At 43.2% G+C, this 26,402-nt stretch overlaps 1 protein-coding gene across 15 annotated transcripts in view; it reads left to right on the top strand.

Moving 5' to 3' along the window:
- Nucleotides 1–26,402, top strand: part of CACNA1A (calcium voltage-gated channel subunit alpha1 A) — a 243,911-nt gene that overhangs the window by 172,712 nt on the left and 44,797 nt on the right. For 9 of the 15 annotated variants that reach the window (XM_083185296.1, XM_083185297.1, XM_083185294.1 and 6 more), the window contains 6 exons: nt 1,636–1,752; nt 2,875–2,940; nt 3,297–3,397; nt 4,473–4,623; nt 5,620–5,747; nt 10,251–10,347. In XM_083185296.1, the coding sequence (XP_083041422.1) occupies nt 1,636–1,752; nt 2,875–2,940; nt 3,297–3,397; nt 4,473–4,623; nt 5,620–5,747; nt 10,251–10,347 (660 nt within the window). Of the gene's footprint in view, nt 1–1,635; nt 1,753–2,874; nt 2,941–3,296; nt 3,398–4,472; nt 4,624–5,619; nt 5,748–10,250; nt 10,348–11,835; nt 11,933–26,402 lie in introns of all 15 variants that reach the window. The other 6 variants (XM_083185302.1, XM_083185295.1, XM_083185307.1 and 3 more) reach the window with 2 other exon arrangements.

Genomic DNA, 26,402 nt, shown 5'->3' with positions numbered 1-26,402 from the left:
GTAAAACCTTCATTGATCGCACTCTGCATATTTATTATTCAATAATCCTCCATATTCCAATGCACCGATCACCTTCTGTCTGCTGCAATCACATTTTTTATTTATTTGGCCAAAACATGTCAGACGTTCCTTACTTCCTCTCTTCACTCTCTCTCTCTCTCCCCTAAAACACCTCCCTCTGGTTTGAACAGATTGCACGCCTCTGTTTCCTCCACCCCTCTTTGGATTTTGGCTTTGCCTCTTGCTATGCATGCTGCACTGTCCCAGCCAAACACCAGGCAGCTTCTGGGGGTACCTCTAAAAACTGTCCACAAGGTCCTTGTCCAGACATTTGTCAGATTGGATCCCATAATGAAATGAATCCACTGTGTGTCCTTGTTTCCCTAAGATCTGTATGTATGCCATGGCGTCAGATGATCGATCTACCTCAAAGGTGACCATTGTAAAGACGTTACTATGTCCATTGCAAAACATGTCATCTGGGCTGGGACGGCTACAATTTTATTCCTCCTCACGGCTGTGATCTGTGAGTTTGGAATGTTTTAGCTTTCCTGGTTTAGTATGTGTAGCCCCAATGATGGACCAGTGGCCTATCCCCAGAAGCTCCTGATTTTCCTGGGACTAACATACAACGGATCCCTTGCCACGATGAAGAAATGTAAAACTGGAGAGAGAGGTGGTGCACTAATTTTTTAAACTAGTTTTCCAGACACTGGGGCAGATGTATTAAGCCTTTACAAGAGATAAATGCAAGGGTGATAAGGAGAGATAAACGTCCAGCCAATCAGCTCCTTACTGACTTTTTTTCAAACACAGCCTGTAACATGGCAGTTAGCAGGTGATTGGCTGGACGTTTATCTCTCCTTATCACCCTTGGATTTATCTCTTGTTGAAGCTTAATACATCTGCCCCAGTGTCTGACACCTTTTGCCCAGGAGGAGAATGTGCTTTTTGGAGGCTCATCCTTCAATTCTAGAATTTTTTTTTTCTTCTGGGGATCCGTTCCATGTCCGAGTGTAGGAGGCTGGTGAAAATGATGTGGTGCAGCCTCTCCCCACTCTCTGCCAACCAGGTTAATGCACAGATTTGGTGTGAGGAGTGGTGGAAGTGAGCTCAGCATGTGCCATATACACTCCTAACGTAAACTGGCTGCTTGTTTCCAAATACAGTGCATTTGGTTTGATTCTCGTTTCTCCAATGGAAAACACAAATCTTAATTCAAACATTAGTCGGGATGAAGGGTGCTCTGGGGGGGGGCATTTCTTTGTGTTCTCACAGCGTGCCAGTCCCCGGGCTTATCAAAGGGCCTTGTGTGTCAAAGTGATCACCAGTGGCTTAGGGTGTATAGGAAACAAATAAATAAAATTATTACAAATAAGTATCTGAGTTTTCGTATTCGTAGCTCATTCAGTTTAGGGGGTGGAAGTTTCCACTACCCCCTTAACTTGTATATTACATATTGTTCCTGGGTACGCGGGAGAGGGTACATTATAATAATTTGCTAATACGTTTTGGAACCTGTTCTTTTCCAATAATAATTTTATTTATTTATTTCGGTGTGCAAGAGTGTGAATGAAATGTATATTCTGGTTTTCACTGTGGTCCTCTCTTTCCCTCCCCCCTTTTGCTTTTCAGGGCAACTTCATCAACCTCAGTTTCCTGCGTCTGTTCCGAGCCGCACGACTCATTAAACTCCTGCGGCAGGGTTACACTATTCGCATACTCCTGTGGACCTTCGTCCAGTCGTTTAAGGTCAGTGTAGACGCGTTCACAGCTTTTGCAGAGTCTTCAGTAAAGACTCAGAGTCTCATTATTAAGTAGATAATAACCTTGATTTTCATTAACGCCGTAAATAGGAGATCTTGCTTAGTTTAGCAGTTTGGCTCTCTTCATTTTGAAGTTCATTGTGGTTCAGCATTGATTTATATGTTGGGTTCTTTCTTTACAGCTGGTGGATGTTGACTGTTTGCACAACTCCTATGCATACTGGTTATTACTGCACTTGATTCATATTCAAGACTTTTCAGAGCCACGTTTCGTTTATACGCGGATTCACCCTGAATTCTGCCACATGTTTGGCATTGGGCTAATTCCATAGGCTGAGTACAGTACTTGCCTAGAAGGGAAAATTCAAGAAATGTTGGTGAAGATGGTTTAATAGTTTTATATTGAATACGGTAAAATACAGGGAATTAATGATGGGACCAACAGGCGATGTATGGTTTGCGGGGAAGGTCAGCCTGGCAGCTGCATACAACACAGGTTGCAGGGGTGAGAGTTTGTTTTTGGGGGAGACCAGTAAGGAGACAGTATTCAATGCGGGCGATAATGAGGGCATGAATTCAATTATTTGCAGTGTCCTCTTTGATGTATATGGGCATATTTTCATATATGTATCTTAGATGTATTTAACAAGATTTGGCTACAGATTGAATGTGGGGGACAAGAGAAAGTCCAGAGGCGTAGGTGACACCTAGGCAGCGAGCTTGGGGGACAGGGCTTATAGTTCTGCTGTCAACAGAAACTGAGATATCTGGCTGGTGGAAAGATTAAGTTTGAGGTGGCGAGAGAACATCCGAGATGACATGACCAACGCTAATTGCTGATCAGTTCCTGTGGCTCAGTGTAAATGTTTCACTCTAATGCAATGTTAGCAAATGTCCCCTTACGTGACATGATAGTTTGCAGTGTCCGTTTGTGGGATTGATTCTGTGCCTCGCTGAATCTGCCTTGGACGCGTTGCTCGTGCTGTAAGTGCCTGGGGTGATCAGCAGTTCTCTCTGCGATGAGCCTTGCTGAGTGACGGGCGCTTGTAGGGTCACTGTACACCTGAGGCGGCTATTTCTTATCTCGCTCCTCTCTCCTCCCCCACAGGCGCTTCCCTACGTCTGCCTCCTGATCGCTATGCTGTTCTTCATTTATGCCATCATTGGGATGCAGGTCGGTGCTGGGGACATGCCTGTGTTTCTCCGCGTGTGTGCGTGTGTGTGTACATACAGGCAGTTTTATCATGTTGTTTTCATGGGTGTACATGTGTGCATGGATACCCCACCCCACGTGGTTCTTATGTTGCCTGTGTGCACCTACTGAGATGAATCTACATGTATCAGTGCATGCTTACACGTGTGCGTCATTGTCCTAGTAATACATATGTTTACATGTATAGCACAGAGATCGGATGTGTATGTGCGTATGTATGTTTCACTAAATGTATATGTGCTATTATAGCAGTGTCACTTTATTTCCAGTCCCTTACCCAGTCTACCTGTCTCCCACACTCACCCCTACCATTGCAGGTGTTCGGTAACATTGCCCTGGATGAGGAAGACGAGGATACGGCTATAACGGAACACAATAACTTCCGCACGTTTTTTCAGGCCCTCATGCTTCTCTTCCGGTAAGACTCCTGTTTCTACCCGGAGAATAAAGCTGGTCATGAGTGTGGCTGATTTGGCTGTTCTGCCACTAGTCGGGTGGTATAGCCAGCGGGCCCGGTCCCACAGGGGCCTGCCAATGCGCCCCATCAAATAATTAATTTCTCCGCCTGTGCTATACATACCGTATGTTTCGTATGAAAAAAGCAGATAGTCCATGTAGCCTTGTCCCCCTGTATGCTGATATAAATGTCATGTGTACACCAATGTAACTCTGTAATGTAGGGTGTCCCTCTGTACACCGATGTAACTCTGTGATGTAGGGTGTCCCTCTGTACACCAATGTAATTCTGTGATGTAGGGTGTCCCTCTATACACCAATGTAACTCTGTGATGTAGGGTGTCCCTCTATACACCAATGTAACTCTGTGATGTAGGGTGTCCCTCTATACACCAATGTAACTCTGTGGTGTAGGGTGTCCCTCTGTACACCGACGTAACTCTGTGATGTAGGGTGTCCCTCTGTACACCGACGTAACTCTGTGATGTAGGGTGTCCCTCTGTACACCGACGTAACTCTGTGATGTAGGGTGTCCCTCTGTACACCGACGTAACTCTGTGATGTAGGGTGTCCCTCTGTACACCGACGTAACTCTGTGATGTAGGGTGTCCCTCTGTACACCGACGTGACTCTGTGATGTAGGGTGTCCCTCTGTACACCGATGTAACTCTGTGATGTAGGGTGTCCCTCTGTACACCGATGTAACTCTGTGATGTAGGGTGTCCCTCTGTACACTGAAGTAACTCTGTGATGTAGGGTGTCCCTCTGTACACCGACGTAACTCTGTGATGTAGGGTGTCCCTCTGTACACCGATGTAACTCTGTGATGTAGGGTGTCCCTCTGTACACCGATGTAACTCTGTGATGTAGGGTGTCCCTCTGTACACCGACGTAACTCTGTGATGTAGGGTGTCCCTCTGTACACCGATGTAACTCTGTGATGTAGGGTGTCCCTCTGTACACTGATGTAACCCTATGATGTAATGTGTCCCCTGTTCGCTGATATAACCCCATGACGTAATTTATCCCCTCTGCAGGAGCGCCACGGGAGAAGCCTGGCATGAGATCATGCTGTCCTGTCTCAGTGAGAGGCCCTGTGACGTTCTTTCCGGGATAAAGGAGAAGGCCTGCGGGAGCGAATTTGCATACTTCTACTTTGTATCTTTCATCTTCCTTTGCTCATTCCTGGTGAGTGAGGTGCAGGGAGAGGATGAGTAGCACTCTGGTGAGGGAGAGATAGAGTGGGCCTTATTCCGAGTAATTACCTCAGTATCCCTCCGTCCTCATAGCTGGCACTGTCCTGTGTTTTTCCCTCCGCAGTCACATCCTCCTCACGCTTCTGCGTCTTTATGCAAATGCTTCTACAAGGCCCCTCCCCTGGAGTACATCCGTGTGTATACATGTGCCAGGACTGAAGCACCCACTCTGGGCAGCTTTAGATGCTGCAATAACTTCTGGTGCATCTTTAGATATTACCATCAAAACTTGTGGTCATTGCCTGGGACACTGAATCAGGCCCACTGACAGTAATTGGTAGAAAAGTGTAAAAAGGCGCTTCCAAAATGTAATTGTAGTTCCTATACACCAATTAGAGATTATGGTGTCCCAGTAACTCCTGGACAGCAATGTTGGCAGCGGTTGGGTGGGGCCCCTAGTTGCATTTTGGACCCTGCTGCTCCTACGATCCCTACGCATTCGATAATCGAGCGGATTCTGAATCAGGCTTATATGGGCCTGATCTACCTCTATATCACTTACGTACCTCTCTGCTGAGTAATGCAACACACCTACATAAAATGAGTTTGAGCAGATAGTAGTCTGGGTCTCCACAGCCAGTTGCTCTATGCAGATGTGCAGTTAATCATATCAACCAATGAGAGACACTCTTTTATTCTCTATCATGCACTGGACAGAAGCTAATTTCCTAGTTGCGTATTAAATATAGCAATGCGGTTAAAATCCATGCAGCTGTGTTTGCATGCCCTCTGCTTTGTACATGTGACATTTCTGTGACAGCTGTTATTACTGTGTGACAGTTATGGAAGGTGACAGATGTTAAGGAAATATCCGTTCAGCTGATTTCATTATTCAGTATGATCTACAGAAAAGACCTTTAGGGTAACTGCTACTCCCCCCGAGACAGATACTTGTTCAACATATGTCATTGCTCTTCTCCTTCTACAGATGTTGAACCTGTTTGTCGCTGTCATCATGGATAATTTTGAGTATCTGACCCGTGATTCGTCCATTCTGGGTCCCCATCATCTGGACGAATACGTGCGAGTATGGGCAGAGTATGACCCGGCTGCTTGGTAAGTCATTCCCGTCTACCTTACCTAATGTTAGATCTGAGTACTAAGAGAGACTGGCATTCGTCACCTCATGGACAGGGAAGGAGGCAGAAAACTCAGATACAGATTACTGAGAGTATTAGGAACAGGAAGAGGGAAGGGTCAAAAGCAGAGAGTGATTTGCAAGATCATCGATTCATCAGCCGGAAACTACACAAAAAATAAATAACACTGGCCTGCCGGAGGAATAGAGCTTGGTATTCCGGACATATATATATATATATACAAAGCGCCAGCGCGGGAAAATGGCGCTGATATTGAAATCACCCAATGGGGACCAGTGGCGGAACATGAGCCATGAAAGCATCCGACCGGGAAAGAAATAGCGTGGTCCTGCGATTCTGAGAGAAGAGACTGAGAAATGGACGGAGCTAAAACGCAACAGCCAAACAGGGCATTATGAGACATAGGTGATATGGAACAGGAGATCCCCATACATGATAAATATAAATCCGGCACTGGTCTATTCGGACAGTACCATTCATTGGATAATGATAATAAAGGAAGGGGGTTGTAACAAGCCTGACACTACAGTGAGTTAAACTGAATACCTTCCTGCGAGTTTGATTTGTTCTAATAGGTAAATGACTCTTCCAACAATGTAGTTACCTAGAAAACATCCACTGGTTGTAGACAAGTTTCCACATGGACCACTAGGTGAAGGCACCACTTGAATAGGATTGGTGTCTTACATGCAGTTATTACCATATTACCAGGTATTGGAGCTTCTCCGAAGGCTTCCACCACAGAGCACATAGGCATAGAGCAAGACACGTTCTGTAACCCAAACTGTAAACAGAGGGTGAAAAAATGCCATTATCAGTGACATTGGACACCAGAACCAGCTAGAAATGGTACTATTCCCATGTACATGTGTTCTACTAGTGATGAAACACCATGGTGGCACTCCGAACAACCTTTTATTTTATATTTCTTCTTCCAGGTGTCAGTTGTGAAACGTTAGGTTGAAGGAGGGTGATTGCTAAGCATGCACTCACTAACTGTGCTGCCTATGCAACCTTAGACTTAGTAATAAGGTGGGAGAGGTCCTACAGGAGCTTCTACCCAGCCAGCCTACTGTCCATGGAAGACTAAGAAAGTCCACCAATGTAAGAAATCCTCAGTGCAATGTGATGTATGCTACTGTACAGGTGTCACTGGTGAAAACACTTGACACAGCTTAGTATAGATTTCTCACTGTTTGCGGTGTTCTAATAATGTCGGATAGCAGCTGTGCTGATGAGGTAGCTTGGGTGACCCACAGCAAAATTGTGGGTCACCCAACACTTTACTAGGGATGGCTGTTGTGTCCTTCCGGTGCAATACAAAACGTACAAGCATTTCTATTTACTCTCAAATACCTACAACATCTTCAACCACTCCAAAATGATGAACACATAAAGGTGGAAGAACAGAACTTCGGGAGAAACCTGGAGGTGACCTCTCTTCTCTTTCAGCTGTTACTAGAATCCCGGATAAGTACTGTAGGTGCACTGGATGATTACTGGGCAGATTTCAGAAGCGGGAGGCGGGTGTCCACCTGGTAAATTAATACCTTCGTATGCACTCAGAGATTATATGGACCCTGCTTGCACACATTTATGCACATTGTTAAATGCCTACTAGCATCTTAGTGAATAAGCTACTTTTTTGCCATTAGTAAATTCAGGCACCCGGTACAAGAAGAGTCTCCCAGGCCCTGGCGCGCTATGAGGAAATATCTGTGTCAGTATATAGTTTGGAGTGGCCGGTTTATTAGGTACACGTTCCTGCAGCTTGGCTCACATTCTTGTACCCTGCACAGCACTAATATATAGGAGTGTTGATTCTATTTGCCCCTGAATTGCTGTTCCATGCTTGTGTTCCCTACTCTTGCTGGAGATCAGACAGTAGTGGCTCTATCGGGACCCATACATTTCTCCTTGTCCAATGTATGTTGTCTTTTCAGCATTATTTTGTCACCATTAGATTGCATTTGTTGACAGTTGAATCAGGAGTTCCTGAGCTGTTTCCGCTTGGGTTTCGTTGGCACAAAAGCAGATATGACCCCTCTATATAAGACAATTTACCTACAGTCAAAATCCCGACCACCATTCCCTGACAGTCCAAATGCCAACACGTACAAAATGCCAACTGTCAAAGTATGCTGACATGTTCAAAACGCTGACTCGGTCAAAATACCGACACTTGTAACAAAATGTCGCCAGGTGAAAAAGTTTTAAGCCGACTTCACGATCCAAGTGGACATAGAGTTATAGTCATGTAGTGTGCTGAGCGCAGTGAGGCACCGCACCTGAAGCGAGAGGACGCGGTACAATTATACGGTGTCCATGTTGACTTATGTAGACATAGGCACCAAAAGAACAGTCCTTTTTGACCCGTCGACAGTTTAAAGGTTGGCAAGTTGACTGTGTTGGCATAATGAATGTCAGCATTTTGAATGTGTCGGTATTTTGACCATTGATCAATGGCGGTCGGTATTTTGACCATCAGGATTTTTATTGTAGGTAAATTCTACTGAACCCAGATGCACCAATTGCTTTGCAATATAGATTGGCTGGGTGTAGTGTGTATGTATGTATGTACAGTATGTATGTATGTATGGTAACCTGCATTGTTTGTGTTACTTTCCTACTGCCTATATAGATAGCGGCTTTGGTTTGCCTGGCCAATGGTAGCTTGGCTGTTTTCTGACTATTAGACTATTATGTGAGCATTAACTAGCCGGAGCCAGTGTCACACATGGTATATGGAAGCCTTTTATGTGTACAGAAATAGCAGCCAATCCCTGCTGTTATTTTATTACTGTACAGGCTGAGCATACTGGCTGCTTCCAAAGTCTATAAGGTTCATTAACACTGCACCCGAGAGCTGCTAAAATTGAGGTCCATTGAAATGAATGTAAAAAGTATGATGTCCATTGAAATGTATGAGCCTGTGTCGCAGGAGCTGTTTAGAGACGCATATTAGGAACTTGTTCATAAATATTTCTTAGCGCCTGTATACAGCAGAATTATACCGCCAGCTTGGTACGGTGTACAGGTGTACATGCCACAGTGCACACTTGGCGTGCAGATTATTTGTTGGAAACAGAGGACGTACCTAATAAACTGGACACATGGTGAATATAAGGTTAGACTTTAAACTATAGCTAACCACCAAGTACCTCTATGAAATATGTTCGTAGGGAAGGGCAGGTATAACCAAGTACAAAATCGGGAGCTGTTGAATTGCATCACAGTCAGTCCAACCAATGTTGTGGTACAACTGCTATACTGACACAAGAAAGTAATGATATATTTTGGAGAGAAAGGCTGAAACGTTAACTGTGACACAAGCCGGCCCTTAGTGTCTGATGTCTGAAACGTTGATGAACGCAGAAGGCCACCGTTCTATCCAAGAGATACAGCGGGCTGCAATATTCCCCCCCACCAGCTTCCCTGCCAGTAACAAATACTAATAACCGTATGCTTTTTATTAACTGTGTTCTATGTGCAGCCACAGATTTTCTACCCTGTTCTTTCTCTAACATGTATTTTTTGTTTCAGTCTATGTATTTTTGTATTATTTTTTTAAATTCTATCTTTGATTATATTATTTGTTTTTATGACTATATATATATATTATGTTCTGTACCTACTCTTATTTCTTCACATGACTGTTGAGCTATGTTATTAGTCTATACGTATGGATGTCGTGGTTGAATTCTCAAACTGATTACAGGGGACCAAAGTGGTTTAAAGAAAAACTGCTTCAAAGTTTTTGGTCATTAGCCGGATAATGTAGGTTTTATGCAACGTGTTCTTTTGAAAGGCGTTTAATTCCGTCTTGCTTCAAATGTGAATAATAATACATATCTCTTGTTTATTCCTATAGTTTTTTTTTTCTCTTTTCTAATCTACATTTTGTCCACGAACCATGTTTTCTCCCATTACTTAGCTCTTCCCCGCCGCCTCATCCTCTATATCCACCTCTACGTCATGAACCTGCACTTGTGTAGCGTAGGGGTTTTGGTGTTTTACCGAACATCCCTATATTCACTGTGTAGTTAAGCCCTAAAGTGACTGAATGCTAGTGAACAGCTGGGGTAGAATGTTTTTTTTATACTTAAGCCCACGTATTCTAGAGCTTTGATTATTTTTTTTTGTATTCTTTAATCTATATATCCTTTGCTGTCTGGTTATTCCTTAGTAGAACTATACTGTAAGTAATTGTGGTACCCCTGATTTGAAATGGTTCCTCCGAGATACGAGAGGAGAATACTGTAATATAAGTCTGAGCAAGACGTCACGTCACTCTTGACAACAGACGAGTTTGAGACTTTAACCATCACATAACATCTTCCTGTGTCTTCTATATCATGCAGGACCACAGCACTGCATCCGTGAGAGTATGATTAAAGGGAGGGTCACCTCTGAAAGCTTCACACCCTTTTAACTAACTCCCCTTCTGTTCTTATTTCAGCGGGCGCATTCATTATAAGGACATGTACAGTTTGTTGCGGGTTATATCCCCACCGCTGGGTTTGGGGAAGAAATGCCCACACAGGGTGGCCTGCAAGGTTTGGAAAACCATTACAACCAAAAAAAAAAAGCACAGAACGAACTTCCACACCCCCTTACCCCATATACCTATCCTTCCTTCTCTCACCCCTGGATAATATTCCTTTTCTCCCCTCCTTCAAAACTAGCCCGTTATCCCCTGCAAGAATTTCAGCGGAATGCGCGTTGCTTTTCACCCACCTAATTTAATATATATATATCATATATATATTTGTCTACGGAGCTGTATTCAGCTGTGTACACGTAGTGCATCCTCTCTCTTTGGCTGCCGGGGGATTTATTGGTTCGTCCTGTGGCAGCTAAAGGGTATATAGTATCCGGAAGAAGCATGGGCTTGCTGGGATTCCGAGGGTCTGGGCACAGATATTGTATTTTGGGGATGGGAGCCTGCTTTTAGGAAGAAATAAATGCTTGATGGAAAGGGGGGGAGGGTGCGGAGGAGTCTCAGGGGGGCTCCATTAACCATCCTGGATCTCCTTCCACATTCCATAAACCTCGCACCCCTTTTACCACCACCACCACTAAAAACATCTTCCTCCCTACTCCCAAACTCCCTTCCCAACTCATACTGGCAGGACAAGGCATAACTTCTCCTCACACCTATAATGGAGAGAGGTTGTAAAATGAGAATTCTCCCACCTGCCTATAGAAATACAATTTTGGTTTGGTTTTGATTTCTTTTTGTCAACTAATTAATGCATTAAATAGAGATTCATTCCTGACCTGGATTTCCTTTGTTGTCCAATATGCCTGGGGGGAAATCCCGCTGTGGGGGAGACCTATAGAATTCTACCCTCCTGTGTATTCTTTCCTTTAGGTGCTATTGTTTTGGGTTCCAATGAATGTAAGGTTTCAGTTCCCTTGTGTGGGTGATATGTCACTACCTCAGAAGGCGACGCAGATATAAGTTGATCTAATTTCTTTTCATTCCTTTTCTCTCCATGTTCCTCTGATTTCCCCCCACCCCCCAACCCTTTCCTCGCTATGTACTGAGATGTACTCTCTCATATTTATCTTCCTCTCACTTTTTCTTCCTCTTTCTTCCTATTCTGTATTCAATCTATTCCAATTCATTCTTCCTGGCATCCTGTAATCCATCTCTTCGCATCTTTTTATTTTTAATCATGACCATTCATTTCCAAATGATATATACATTACACTGCATGGACTTCACTTCTTCTCATCCCTTCTCATTACCTCTTTCTCTTTGTTACCACTGATTTACCCACGTCTACCTGGTTGATACATTGTCCTTGTTTATATTTTCCCTTCTCCGCACCTTTTGATGTTTCTCTGTCTCTTTAACTCCCTCGTGATCCTCTTTTGATATCTCTACCTCTTCCCTTCTTCGTGTGCCTCATATCTGCCATTGTCACACCTTTCACCCATTTCCTACCATACGACCTTACATTTCCTGTCATTTCCCACTCTTTCTCATGACATCCACCTCCTTTCCATGGATCTGTGGCTCCTCTCTCTGTTCCCAGGGGCCGCATGAAATATACAGACTTGTATGAGATGCTCAGACTTATCTCGCCTCCCTTGGGTCTGGGGAAGAAATGCCCTGCTCGAGTTGCTTATAAGGTAGATCCCTTCCACTTCCCCTACCATGACTCTTACCCCTTTCCTAGTCCGTTCCTGGGTCCCATATTGTATCCTGCCATCTAGAGGTAACTTAACACTACTGCTCTGCACTCTTGTGCTTTTATCAGCAGAAGTGTTAAGAAATACCCCAAAGAGATCCTTAACGCCAGGACCCTCTTGTACTTGGAAGCCTCTGAACGGCATTTTGTCCTTTGATGTTATGGTATTTTGACGTGGAGCTGTGCTGTCAGTGTGTGCGTGTGCGTGTGTCTTTGACATGTTCCGTAGGTTGGGAGACAATTACCATAACCTCATTCCTAATGTAAAGATGGGAACCGGCCTTACAACAGAAGCACCTTTTTTTTATATTGGCTGCTTGTGAATAAGAGTTAGATGACTACAGCTATTAATATACTTGTACTTAGTAAAAGACTAATGGGAAGGGGGTGTATTTATTAAAGCAAGAGATACAATTGTGAGAGATAAAGTACCAAGCAATCCTATCCTAACTGTCATTTTTCAAACACAGCCTGTAACATGTAAGGCAGAAGCTGAGTCCTTTATCTCTCACAATTTTATCTCTATCTGAGCTATGATAAATACCCCCTTAAGACTGAAGACAAAGTGTTTGCTACTTGCCTCTTGATGTTTGCGATAAAAAAAGAAAATACACCACAGATTTGTAATATTAAAAATAAATGCTCACCATAGCAATATAATCCTATATTATACATGACAGTGCTGATTTCCCCGCAGAATGATACACACGCGCTGGTGCTTGGCAGTGTGCTGTTATAGAAGGCCTTTTTGTTCCTTCATAAATATTTATTGTCTGTTTTAGTTCTTGATACATTGTATAGGGTGTGTCAGTAATTCTGTATGATCTGCATATCTCTCAGGGGACCAGTCACACACGTTCACATGTGACCCTATTGCCTTATTATTAAATGGCTGAATATGTATCCAATTTGGCCACTGTCAATACAGATATAACCTTTGAATGGTCATTCTGAAAAGCCTGGTGATATCCAGAATCTAGGCGATCAGCCAGTAATTATTCCTGCAATAGAAGTAACTGACCAACAGCATTTTCCCCTGGGAATGAATAAAATCTGGACACATCTGAATTGTTCTCAGAGACCTGCGATGGGTGGTGGGCATCCTGCGATGGGTGGTGGGCAGAACAGCAATGAACGTGGGTGTTCCATCAAAACCTTTCTGAATCAATCGGGACAAAGCTGCACTGACGGGGTGTAACGGGACAGAGCCACTAATAAAGAACTGTCACACCTAAAGTGGGGGACGTGCTAAAAGAAAGTCTGTCATTCAACAGTTTTAATTGCAAGGTCGTCCAATGTATATCTGACTAGTTGGTTGGATGGTCTGAAGATCTCTAGTTACACGGTGCACTGGTTTGTACACTAGTTATTATGTAGCTAGATGGTGTATGGGTCTCCAGTTGTATTCTACATGGCAGGGTAATCTGTAGGTATCTAGATGCATGGCCATTTAAGTTTGGTAGGATGTTCCGGAGGTCTGTAGTTACTAGTTAGGAGAGTCTGTAGCTCTATACTTACAGGATGGTGTAAACGTTGCCAGTTGCAAACCAGGAAGCTAGTACTGTAGGTCTGCACTTCTATGTAATGATGATTTATAGGTCAATAGCTACTGTATATGATGGCATCATTTTTAGGTCAGTAGTTGTTACATGGCAGTATGATCTGTTGGTCATGAGTTACATTGCAGGATGGTCTATTGGTCATGAGTTACAAGGCAGTATGGGGGTGATTCTGGTTGGTCTTCAAAAGCAAACTCCTTCTTTAATGGACAAAACAATGTGCACTGCAGGTGGGGCTGATGTAACATGTGCAGAGAGAGTTATATTTGGGCGGGGTGTGTTCAAACTGATTTCTATATTGCAGTGTAAAAATAAAGCAGCCAGTATTTACCCTGCACAGAAACAAAATTACTCCCCCAAATGTAACTCTCTCTGCACATGTTACACCAGCCCCACCTGCAGAGCACATGGTTTTGTCCATTAAAGGAGTTTGCTTTAGCAAACCCCCTATGGTCTGTTAATCATAAGTTACATAGTAGGATGGTCTATTGGTCACGAGTTACATGGCAGTTTGATCTGTAGGTCATGAGTTACATGGTGGGATGGTCTGTAGGTCATGAGATGCATGACAGGATGGTCTGTAGGTCATGAGATGCATGACAGGATGGTCTGTTAATCATGAGTTACTTAGTAGGATGGTCTATTGGTCATGAGTTACATAGTAGGATGAATCTATTGGTCATGAGTTACATTGCAGGATGGTCTATTGGTCACGAGTTACATGGCATTTTGATCTGTAGGTCATGAGTTACATGGTGGGATGGTCTGTAGGTCATGAGATGCATGACAGGATGGTCTGTAGGTCATGAGATGCATGACAGGATGGTCTGTAGGTCATGAGATGCATGACAGGATGGTCTGTTAATCATGAGTTACTTAGTAGGATGGTCTATTGGTCATGAGTTACATAGTAGGATGAATCTATTGGTCATGAGTTACATTGCAGGATGTTCTGTGAATCATGAGTTACATGGCAAGATGGTCTATTGGGCATGAGTTTTATGGCAGTATGATCTGTTGGTCATGAGTTACATGGCAGTGTGATCTGTTAATCATGAGTTACATAGTAGGATGGTCTATTGGTCATGACTTACATAGTAAGATGGTCTATTGGTCATGAGTTACATGGCAGGATGGTCTATTGGTCATGAGTTAGATGGCAGGATGGCCTGTTGGTCATGAGTTACATAGCAGGATGGTCTATTGGTCATGTGTTACATGGCAGTGTGATCTGTTAATCATGTGTTACATAGTAGGATGGTCTATTGGTCATGAGTTACATGGCAGGATGGTCTATTGGTCATGAGTCACATGGTAGTGTGATCTGTTGGTCATGAGTTGCATGGCAGTGTGATCTGTTGGTCATGAGTTGCATGGCAGTGTGATCTGTTGGTCATGAGTTACATACTAGGATGGTCTATTGGTCATGAGTTACATGGCAGGATGGCCTGTAGGTCATGTGCTACATGGGATGATGATCTGTAGTTCATGAGTTATATGAGAGGATAGTGTGTAGGATATGAGGTACATGGCAATATCATCTATAGGTCATGAGTTACATGACAGGATGATCTATAGGTCATGAGATACATTGCTGGATGGCTTGTAGGTTATGAGTTACATGGTAGGATAGTCTGTTGGTCACAAGTTACATGGCACTATTGTCAATAGGTCAGGAGTTACATGGCACAAAGATCTGTTGGTCATGACTTACATGGGATGATGATCTGTAGCTCAGGAGTTACATGGCATGATTGTCTGTTGGTCATGAGTTACATGGCAGGAAGGACTTTAGTTCATGAGTTACATGGCAGGATGGTCTGTAGGTCATGAGTTACATGGCAGGATGGTCTGTAGCTCATGAGTTACATGGCAGGATGGTCTGTTGGTCATGAGTTACGAGGGATGACGATCTGTACTTCATGAGTTATATGAGAGGATAGTGTATAGGTTATGAGGTACATGGCAGTATCATCTGTAGGTCATGAGCTACATGGTAGGATGGTCTGTTGGTCACAAGTTACATGACACTATGGTCTGTAGGTCAGGAGTTATATGGCACAATGGTCTGTTGGTCATGAGTTACATGACAGGACGGTCTATATGTCATGAGATACAATGCTGGATGGCCTGAAGGTCATGAGTTACATGTCAGGGGGTCTGTAGGTCATTATTTACATGGCAGGATGGTTTGTTGGTTATGTGTTACATGTCAGAATGGTCTGTAGATCATGAGTTACATCTCTGGAAGGTCTATAAGTCATAAATTGCATGGCAGTATGGTCTGTAGGTCCTGCCAGTTGTCACATAAAAGGATGTGACCTGTAGGTCTGTAGTTGTATTGCCAGATGATCTAGATGCCACTAGTTACATGGCAGGATGATCAGCAGGTCGCTAGTTAGATGGCAGGATAACCAGTAGGTCTCTGGTTACATGGCAGGATGATCAGCAGGTAGCTAGTTAGATGACAGGATGATCAGTAGGTTACCAAATACATTGCAGGATGATCTATATGTCACTAGTTACATGGCACTATTCTGTAGGTCACAGGTTATAGGTCAGGATGATCTGTGGATGTTGGTCTACAATTACTTGACATAATGACCTGTAGTTTTATAGTTAAATGTCAGCATGACCCGTAATCTCCAGGTGCAGAGCTAGAGGATCTATAAGCCACTATTTACATGGGAGCATGATCTGTATGCAACTAATTACATGGCAGGATGATATGTACACTAATAGCTTCATATGAGGATGATATGTACTGGTGTACTATCATCCATCCATGTATATATGCTGCCATGGCACTAATTACAATGCAGGATGATATGTCTGCCGCAATGTACATGGAGGATGATATGTACAGTATGTCACTTATTACATGTCAGGATGATATGTATGTCACTTATTACATGTCAGGATGATATGTATGTCACTTATTACATGGCAGGATGATATGTATGTCACTTATTACATGGCAGGATGATATGTATGTCACTTATTACATGGCAGGATGATATGTATGTCACTTATTACATGGCAGGATGATATGTATGTCACTTATTACATGGCAGGATGATATATATGCGCAAGTTACATGGAAGATAATATGTATCCCGCTAGTTACATAGGGGATGTGTACATCACTTGTTACATGAGAAGATGATATGTTATACTGCTAGTTACATTGGAGGTTAATATGAACGCCACTTATTATATGAATACTATACTTCAAGTTACATGGCAGTGATATGTATGCTGCTAGTTACATGGCAGTGATATGTATGCTGCTAGTTACATGGTAGTATTATATGTATGCTGCTAGTTAGATGGGAGGATGATATGTATGCTGCTAGTTACATGGGAGGATGATATGTATGCTACTAGTTACATGGGAGGATGATATGTATGCTGTTAGTTACATGGGAGGATGATATGTATGCTGCTAGTTACATGGGAGGAGAATATGTATGCTGCTAGTTAGATGGGAGGATGATATGTATGCTACTAGTTACATGGGAGGATGATATGTATGCTGCTAGTTACATGGGAGGATAATATGTATGCTGCTACTAGTTACATGGAAGGATGATATGTATGCTGCTAGTTACATGGGAGGATGATATGTATGCTGCTAGTTACATGGGAGGATGATATGTATGCTGCTAGTTACATGGGAGGATGATATGTATGCTGCTAGTTACATGGGAGGATGATATGTATGCTGCTAGTTACATGGGAGGATGATATGTATGCTGCTAGTTACATGGGAGGATGATATGTATGCTGCTAGTTACATGGGAGGATGATATGTATGCTGCTAGTTACATGGGAGGATGATATGTATTTATTTATTTATTTATTAACAGTTTCTTATATAGCGCAGCATATTCCGTTGCACTTTACAATAGCAGACAGTGATACAACAAAACAGGGTATTTACAGACAGTCAAAATGTAGGAGGGCCCTGCTCGCAAGCTTACAATCTATGCCGCTAGTTACATGGGAGGAGAATATGTATGCTACTAGTTACATGGGAGGATGATATGTATGCTGCTAGTTACATGGGAGGATGATATGTATGCCGCTAGTTACATGGGAGGAGGATATGTATGCCGCTAGTTACATGGGGGAGGATGATATGTATGCTGCTAGTTACATGGGAGGATGATATGTATGCTGCTAGTTACATGGGAGGAGGATATGTATGCTGCTAGTTACATGGGAGGAGGATATGTATGCCGCTAGTTACATGGGAGGATGATATGTATGCTGCTAGTTACATGGGAGGATGATATGTATGCCGCTAGTTACATGGGAGGAGGATATGTATGCCGCTAGTTACATGGGGGGATGATATGTATGCTGCTAGTTACATGGGAGGATGATATGTATGCTGCTAGTTACATGGGAGGATGATATGTATGCTGCTAGTTACATGGGGGGATGATATGTATGCTGCTAGTTACATGGGAGGAGGATATGTATGCTGCTAGTTACATGGGGGGATGATATGTATGCTGCTAGTTACATGGGAGGATGATATGTATGCTGCTAGTTACATGGGAGGATGATATGTATGCTGCTATTTACATGGGAGGAGGATATGTATGCCGCTAGTTACATGGGGGGATGATATGTATGCTGCTAGTTACATGGGAGGATGATATGTATGCTGCTAGTTACATGGGAGGATGATATGTATGCTGCTAGTTACATGGGAGGATGATATGTATGCTGCTAGTTACATGGGAGGATGATATGTATGCTGCTAGTTACATGGGGGGATGATATGTATGCTACTAGTTACATGGGAGGAGGATATGTATGCCGCTAGTTACATGGGGGGATGATATGTGTGCTGCTAGTTACATGGGAGGATGATATGTATGCTGCTAGTTACATGGGAGGATGATATATATGCCGCTAGTTACATGGGAGGATGATATGTATGCTGCTAGTTACATGGGGGGATGATATGTATGCTGCTAGTTACATGGGAGGATGATATATATGCCGCTAGTTACATGGGAGGATGATATGTATGCTGCTAGTTACATGGGAGGAGGATATGTATGCTGCTAGTTACATGGGAGGAGGATATGTATGCTGCTAGTTACATGGGAGGATGATATGTATGCTGCTAGTTACATGGGAGGAGGATATGTATGCCGCTAGTTACATGGGGGGATGATATGTATGCTGCTAGTTACATAGGAGGATGATATCTATGCTGCTAGTTACATGGGAGGATGATATATATGCCGCTAGTTAGATGGGAGGATGATATATATGCTGCTAGTTAGATGGGAGGATGATATGTATGCTGCTAGTTACATGGGGGGATGATATGTATGCTGCTAGTTAGATGGGAGGATGATATGTATGCTGCTAGTTAGATGGGAGGATGATATGTATGCCGCTAGTTACATGGGAGGATGATATGTATGCCGCTAGTTACATGGGAGGATGATATGTATGCTGCTAGTTACATGGGGGGATGATATGTATGCTGCTAGTTACATGGGGGGATGATATGTATGCTACTAGTTACATGGGGGGATGATATGTATGCTGCTAGTTAGATGGGAGGATGATATGTATGTCGCTAGTTACATGGGAGGATGATATGTATGCCGCTAGTTACATGGGAGGATGATATGTATGCTGCTAGTTACATGGGGGGATGATATGTATGCTGCTAGTTACATGGGGGGATGATATGTATGCCGCTAGTTACATGGGAGGATGATATGTTTGCTGCTAGTTACATGGGGGGATGATATGTATGCTGCTAGTTACATGGGGGGATGATATGTATGCTACTAGTTACATGGGAGGAGGATATGTATGCCGCTAGTTACATGGGAGGATGATATGTTTGCTGCTAGTTACATGGGGGGATGATATGTATGCTGCTAGTTACATGGGGGGATGATATGTATGCTACTAGTTACATGGGAGGAGGATATGTATGCCGCTAGTTACATGGTAGGATGATCTGTAGATCACTAGTGACATAGCAGAGTGGTCTGTCTGTATCTCTTTATATATGATGGCCATATGTGCAGCTGGATGCTGTGTGGGTCACCAGTTGTGTATCAGGATCTGTAGGTTCATAGTCATATTGCAGTATACATAGCGGGGTGTTCTATGTGCCACTAGTTACATAGCGGGGTGTTCTATGTGCCGCTAGTTACATAGCAGGGTGTTCTATGTGCCACTAGTTACATAGCGGGGTGTTCTATGTGCCACTAGTTACATAGCGGGGTGTTCTATGTGCCACTAGTTACATAGCGGGGTGTTCTATGTGCCACTAGTTACATAGCAGGGTGTTCTATGTGCCACTAGTTACATAGCAGGGTGTTCTATTATTTATTTACAGTTTCTTATATAGCGCAGCAGATTCCGTTGCGCTTTACAATTGTAGACAGCGATAGAGCAAACTAGGTAAAAACAGACAGACTTGGAGGTCGGAGGGCCCTGCTGCAAGCTTACAGTCAATAAAACTATAATTATACCAACAGAAACACTAATACAAAGCAATGAAGTCTCTCATTCAGGCAGCAGTGTGATGTAGGTACTCAGACCATATAGAAACTAGCAAGGCTACAAGAATATAGACAAGACTGCGCTAAAATGAAGACAGATATAACATTTTACATTGCCAGCATACGCTGACCACTGGGCTTGCCGTAATATTACTTGTGTGTGGCTGAGTCCCAAATCATAGGTCTGATTCAGGTTAGCTTTTATTTGCATGCGCCTGGGCGAAGGCCGGGCAGGTAGCTGATGTCCTGTGACGTCAGCTGTCCGCTCCTGGCAGGCATCGGCCCATCCACGTAACCATGGGAACATCTGGCGTTTTCATGAGGATTCCCCATTCCCGCAACCATCCGCCCCGATGCTTACATACGGCTCGATAACTATGCAAGTCACCAAAGCTATTCACAAAGGGGGGCTGTACATGTGCATAATAGCTTTTGTGCATGCTCAGTCGCTGTTTTGCGAGTCAACCAGAATCACCACCTAGTACAGAAGGTTCCTATACGAGAGGCCACGGCTATCCCACCCGCCACATTCTCTTGTGCTCAATCGGTGACTTTGTGCATAGGTTGCACTAATTCCTGTGTGACTAAAGCCACAACCTGGCATCTCTGGTACACAGGAAGCGGCTTTATTGGATGCGGGCAAGTGTGTTACTCCGTATGGCATAGGTATATAAGGGCACATCTATGTATGTCTCCAAGGCCCTTACGTATATGGCATGATGGTCAGTAGGCCTGTAGTAACGTGGCATGAGTTATGAGGTCTCTAGTTACATGACAGGACAATATACAGGTTTCTCTTTAAAAGGCAGGTCCTGTATACGGCAATATATATCTATAAATGCACTGGAATTGGTTGTATAACTGATTTGGAAACTCAATGACGTACACACAGGGAGACTATTGTGGCAGTGACGCAGACACAGAGAGTGACTTACCATAGGCGCACTTCTAATATTTCCGTCCTGTATGACATACGGATGAATCTATCAATCTTTCTTTCCCTGTCTCTGCATTCCTTACTCTTTATTCCGCTTTTGTGTATCTCCCTCTCTTGTCTCTCGCTATGGTAAGTGTACAATGCATTGGAAGGATGATGAAGGCCTGACCTAACCCATGACCTTTCCTGCTTGACGAATGTTCTGTGCAAGAATATCAAGAACATTATTGGGAACTCTGAATTAATACAAGCTGTGCTTAGAACATCCCATTGTAACACACATGAGAGGGGGGGGGGGGGGGGGGTGAATAAAGTAGAATGGTGGGTTCTCCATAGTAAAATGAAACAGTAAACATGTGCATATATTTTGTAAACTGCACTGCAAAGTGATTGGTGTATAGGACCAATGCTGCCGCTTTTGTTGCTTTGTATAAATAAGCCCAATATCTTACAACACTATAGCATCTTTGTTTTTACTGCTGGTCTGACCATTTTTGTGACATGTAAATAGGATGAGATATTTTGACTGCATGCGATTTTTTAGTTAAAAAAAAAGTCAAATTCTGAAAATCGCACATGTAATTGGATGCAAATTGCAGTAAAAATCAAATTTTTTGCTGCGAAAATCCCACATTTTGACGTGTTGATTTTTTTTTCAAACTTCATATCGCATCCAGATGTTTTCCCACTGTAAAGTATACAACTCGCAAAAGTAATACGGTGCAATTTTTGGAAAACGTTACCAACTATCGCAAAATAAAATAAAACAAATAGATCAGGTTCTGGCAGATGAATTTGACTGAACCATGCACAGATCAGTGAGCTCTGTGCATTGTTCTGGCCCCAAAAAATGTGTTAAAGTGAAAATAAAACAAAAAATTTGTGTGGGGTCCCCCCTCCTGAGCATAACCAGCCCCAGGCTCATTGATTCGGTCCTGGTTTCAATAATACAGGGGACAAAATGTGTAGGGTTCCCCCGTATTTATGAAACCAGCACCAGTCTCTCAGACTGGTCCTAGTTCCAAAAGTACGGGGGACCACCTCACAGTGGCGCAAGTATCGCTCCGCAGCCCCAGCGATGGTGGGGGGAGCAGGCGCCACTGGGGCGGAGGGTCACGGCAAGATGCCTGAGTGACTGAGCTGAGGCAGCCTTCTCCGTCTCTGGCTGTCTGTGTGAGGACGCAATGACAGGGTAATTGAGCGTCCCTCACACAGCCAGTGAGCTCCCCCCTCCATGCACTGCTGTCTCTTCTGGGCTCCCTGGACCGTAGGCAGGCAGAACGGCAGCAGCTGCTGCGGATCCCACCTTGTTACAGTATTTGCAGTACATGTAGCAAAGTATCAGTGGCGTAACTATAATTATTCCACCACCCCCCCGCCGAAAATTTTGCAGCGGGGAGGGGGGGGGGCGGAATAATTATAGTTACACCACTGCCACCTCAATTCGTATTTCATTACATTTGCAATTTTGTCAAAACGTTAGCGATTTCAAAAAATGCGATTTTGTGCAATTTCAGAACCTTACTAAAAATCTCTTCCTATTACAATGTTACTCTTTATCTGTGACAGAAAACCGCCGTCACTATTATTGATAAACTATGGCCGGTGTGCACAAAGTCGGACGCTAGTGTCCAACCTTTTTCCAAGAAGTCGGATCCGATTTCTGACAGTATTTTCAGAGCGGGAAGCAACCGTTTTGTGGGGGTTTTTTGGTACTTATGAGTTATCTGGGCGCCCGATTTTTTGATTGTATGCCTTAAGTTAAGGCATACAATCAGATGCGATGCGATGCGATATCGCATCGCATCGCATGCGACCATCGGATGCGATGACCCGATTTTTCCATAGGAATCAATGTTAAAATGGACTGAGTCCATTTTAACATGGAATTCAAAGGGAAAAAGGGGTCCTTTTCATACCCCTACTATCCAAGTGGGCATGGAGTTGGATATAAACCTGTGGCGAGCGTAGCGAGCCACCGAGCCCGAAGCGTGGCGAGCGAAGCGAGCCCCGCGAGGGGACGGTATTCTGTGTCCCCTCGCGGGGCTCGCCACGCTTCGGGCTCGGTGGCTCGCTACGCTCGCCACAGGTTTATATCCAACTCCATGCCCACTTGGATAGTAGGGGTATGAAAAGGACCCCTTTTTCCCATTGAATTCCATGTTAAAATGGACTCAGTCCATTTTAACATTGATTCCTATGGAAAAATCGGGTCATCGCATCGCATCGCATCGCATCCGATGGTCGCATGCGATGCGATGCGATGTGCCCGATCCGACCCGATTTAGAAATCGGGCGCCCAGATAACTCACAAGTACTGTTTTTTTTTCAGAACAACCGGAATGAGCACACAATTACAGCACAATTTTAACAAATAAACATTGTCAAAATGATTTCTAACCTTAAAAATGCTAAATATACTTTATTCTGTCAAAACAGCTCATGTACTGTATATGTGATTTATCTTTTTTTCCACAACAAATGCATCTTATTCACAACAGGATGTGTATGGGATGCACAAGTGGCTGCTGCTCATTAAAATTATATTCAGCATGTCTATATTCTGTATATAATGCTATGCTAAAGTGTTTACCAGCCAAATAGTGTAACATAATTTGGTATGCCAATACGGTCTGTTTATATTTTATGTATAATGAAGACTGTATCTGCATACCAAATAATGTTACACTGTTTGTCTGGGAAACACTGTAGCATAAGAATATTATCCAGATACAGTCACAATTACTGCAAAATATAGGCATGCTGCATATCCTTTTTATCAGCAGAAACTGTTTGTGTGTCGATTCGCACATCAATGCGTATAAGATGCATTTCATGGGGAAAATGCAACAAATACTTTGACAGATCATATTATATTTTGCATTTTTAAGATTAGGAATGATTTTGAAAATGTTTATTTGTTACAAATGTTCTTGTACATGAATTTAAATATTGGCGAATATAACAAAAAGAAACCGCTCTCATTTTGTCTGAATTTATAGAGCTGTTTTTGTGACTTTATAACTCGGCTCCGATTTCATCGTCCGAGTTGCATGTTTAACATGAGCAGAACATCTGGATCCAACTTTTTTACTGGCAGCTCTTATTTGGATCCAAAGCATCCGACTTTTAATGAACTTGGACACTTTTACATTGCCCGCCTTTGGAAAACCAGTCAGACTGTAGCGGAAATATCGGACAGCTCACAAAATCAGCTCAAAACTCATTCCGTAACTTAATTACAGTAACTCTCCCGTATTTATGTTATAGTGTACTTTTACACAGTCCTCACCCTGTACCTGTCCTGTATCTATTTTACAGTGTACTATTACACAGTCCTCACCCTGTACCTGTCCTGTATCTATGTTACAGTGTACTTTTACACAGTCCTCACCCTGTACCTGTCCTGTATCTATTTTACAGTGTACTATTACACAGTCCTCACCCTGTACCTGTCCTGTATCTATGTTACAGTGTACTATTACACAGGCCTCACCCTGTACCTGTCCTGTATCTATGTTACAGTGTACTATTACACAGTCCTCACCCTGTACCTGTCCTGTATCTATGTTACAGTGTACTATTACACAGTCCTCGCCCTGTAACTGTCATGTATCTATGTCACAGTGTACTATTACACAGTCCTCACCCTGTACCTGTCCTGTATCTATGTTACAGTGTACTTTTACACAGTCCTCACCCTGTACCTGTCCTGTATCTATTTTACAGTGTACTATTACACAGTCCTCACCCTGTACCTGTCCTGTATCTCTATGTTACAGTGTACTATTACACAGTCCTCACCCTGTACCTGTCCTGTATCTATGTTACAGTGTACTATTACACAGTCCTCACCCTGTACCTGTCCTGTATCTATGTTACAGTGTACTATTACACAGTCCTAACCCTGTACCTGTCCTGTATCTATGTTACAGTGTACTATTACACAGTCCTAACCCTGTACCTGTCCTGTATCTATGTTACAGTGTACTATTACACAGTCCTCACCCTGTACCTGTCCTGTATCTATTTTACAGTGTACTATTACACAGTCCTCACCCTGTACCTGTCCTGTATCTATGTTACAGTGTACTATTACACAGTCCTCGCCCTGTAACTGTCATGTATCTATGTCACAGTGTACTATTACACAGTCCTCACCCTGTACCTGTCCTGTATCTATGTTACAGTGTACTTTTACACAGTCCTCACCCTGTACCTGTCCTGTATCTATTTTACAGTGTACTATTACACAGTCCTCACCCTGTACCTGTCCTGTATCTCTATGTTACAGTGTACTATTACACAGTCCTCACCCTGTACCTGTCCTGTATCTATGTTACAGTGTACTATTACACAGTCCTCACCCTGTACCTGTCCTGTATCTATGTTACAGTGTACTATTACACAGTCCTAACCCTGTACCTGTCCTGTATCTATGTTACAGTGTACTATTACACAGTCCTAACCCTGTACCTGTCCTGTATCTATGTTACAGTGTACTTTTACACAGTCCTCACCCTGTACCTGTCCTGTATCTATTTTACAGTGTACTATTACACAGTCCTCACCCTGTACCTGTCCTGTATCTCTATGTTACAGTGTACTATTACACCGTCCTCACCCTGTAACTATCCTGTATCTATGTTACAGTGTACTATTACACCGTCCTCACCCTGTACCTGTCCTGTATCTATGTTACAGTGTACTATTACACAGTCCTCACCCTGTACCTGTCCTGTATCTATGTTACAGTGTACTATTACACAATCCTCACCCTGTACCTGTCCTGTATCTATGTTACAGTGTACTATTACACCGTCCTCACCCTGTACCTGTCCTGTATCTATGTTACAGTGTACTATTACACAGTCCTCACCCTGTACCTGTCCTGTATCTATGTTACAGTGTACTATTACACAGTCCTCACCCTGTACTGTCCTGTATCTATTTACAGTGTACTATTACACAGTCCTCACCCTGTACCTGTCCTGTATCTATGTTACAGTGTACTATTACACAGTCCTAACCCTGTACCTGTCCTGTATCTATGTTACAGTGTACTATTACACAGTCCTAACCCTGTACCTGTCCTGTATCTATGTTACAGTGTACTATTACACCGTCCTCACCCTGTACCTGTCCTGTATATATGATACAGTGTACTATTACACAGTCCTCACCCTGTACCTGTCCTGTATCTATGTTACAGTGTACTATTACACAGTCCTCACCCTGTACCTGTCCTGTATCTATGTTACAGTGTACTATTACACAGTCCTCACCCTGTACCTGTCCTGTATCTATGTTACACTGTACTATTACACAGTCCTCACCCTGTACCTGTCCTGTATCTCTATGTTA

This window comes from Crinia signifera, chromosome 4, assembly GCF_055691185.1.
Source record: "Crinia signifera chromosome 4, ASM5569118v1, whole genome shotgun sequence".
Lineage (NCBI taxonomy): Eukaryota > Metazoa > Chordata > Amphibia > Anura > Myobatrachidae > Crinia > Crinia signifera.
This window is presented reverse-complemented; position numbering and strand designations above follow the sequence as displayed.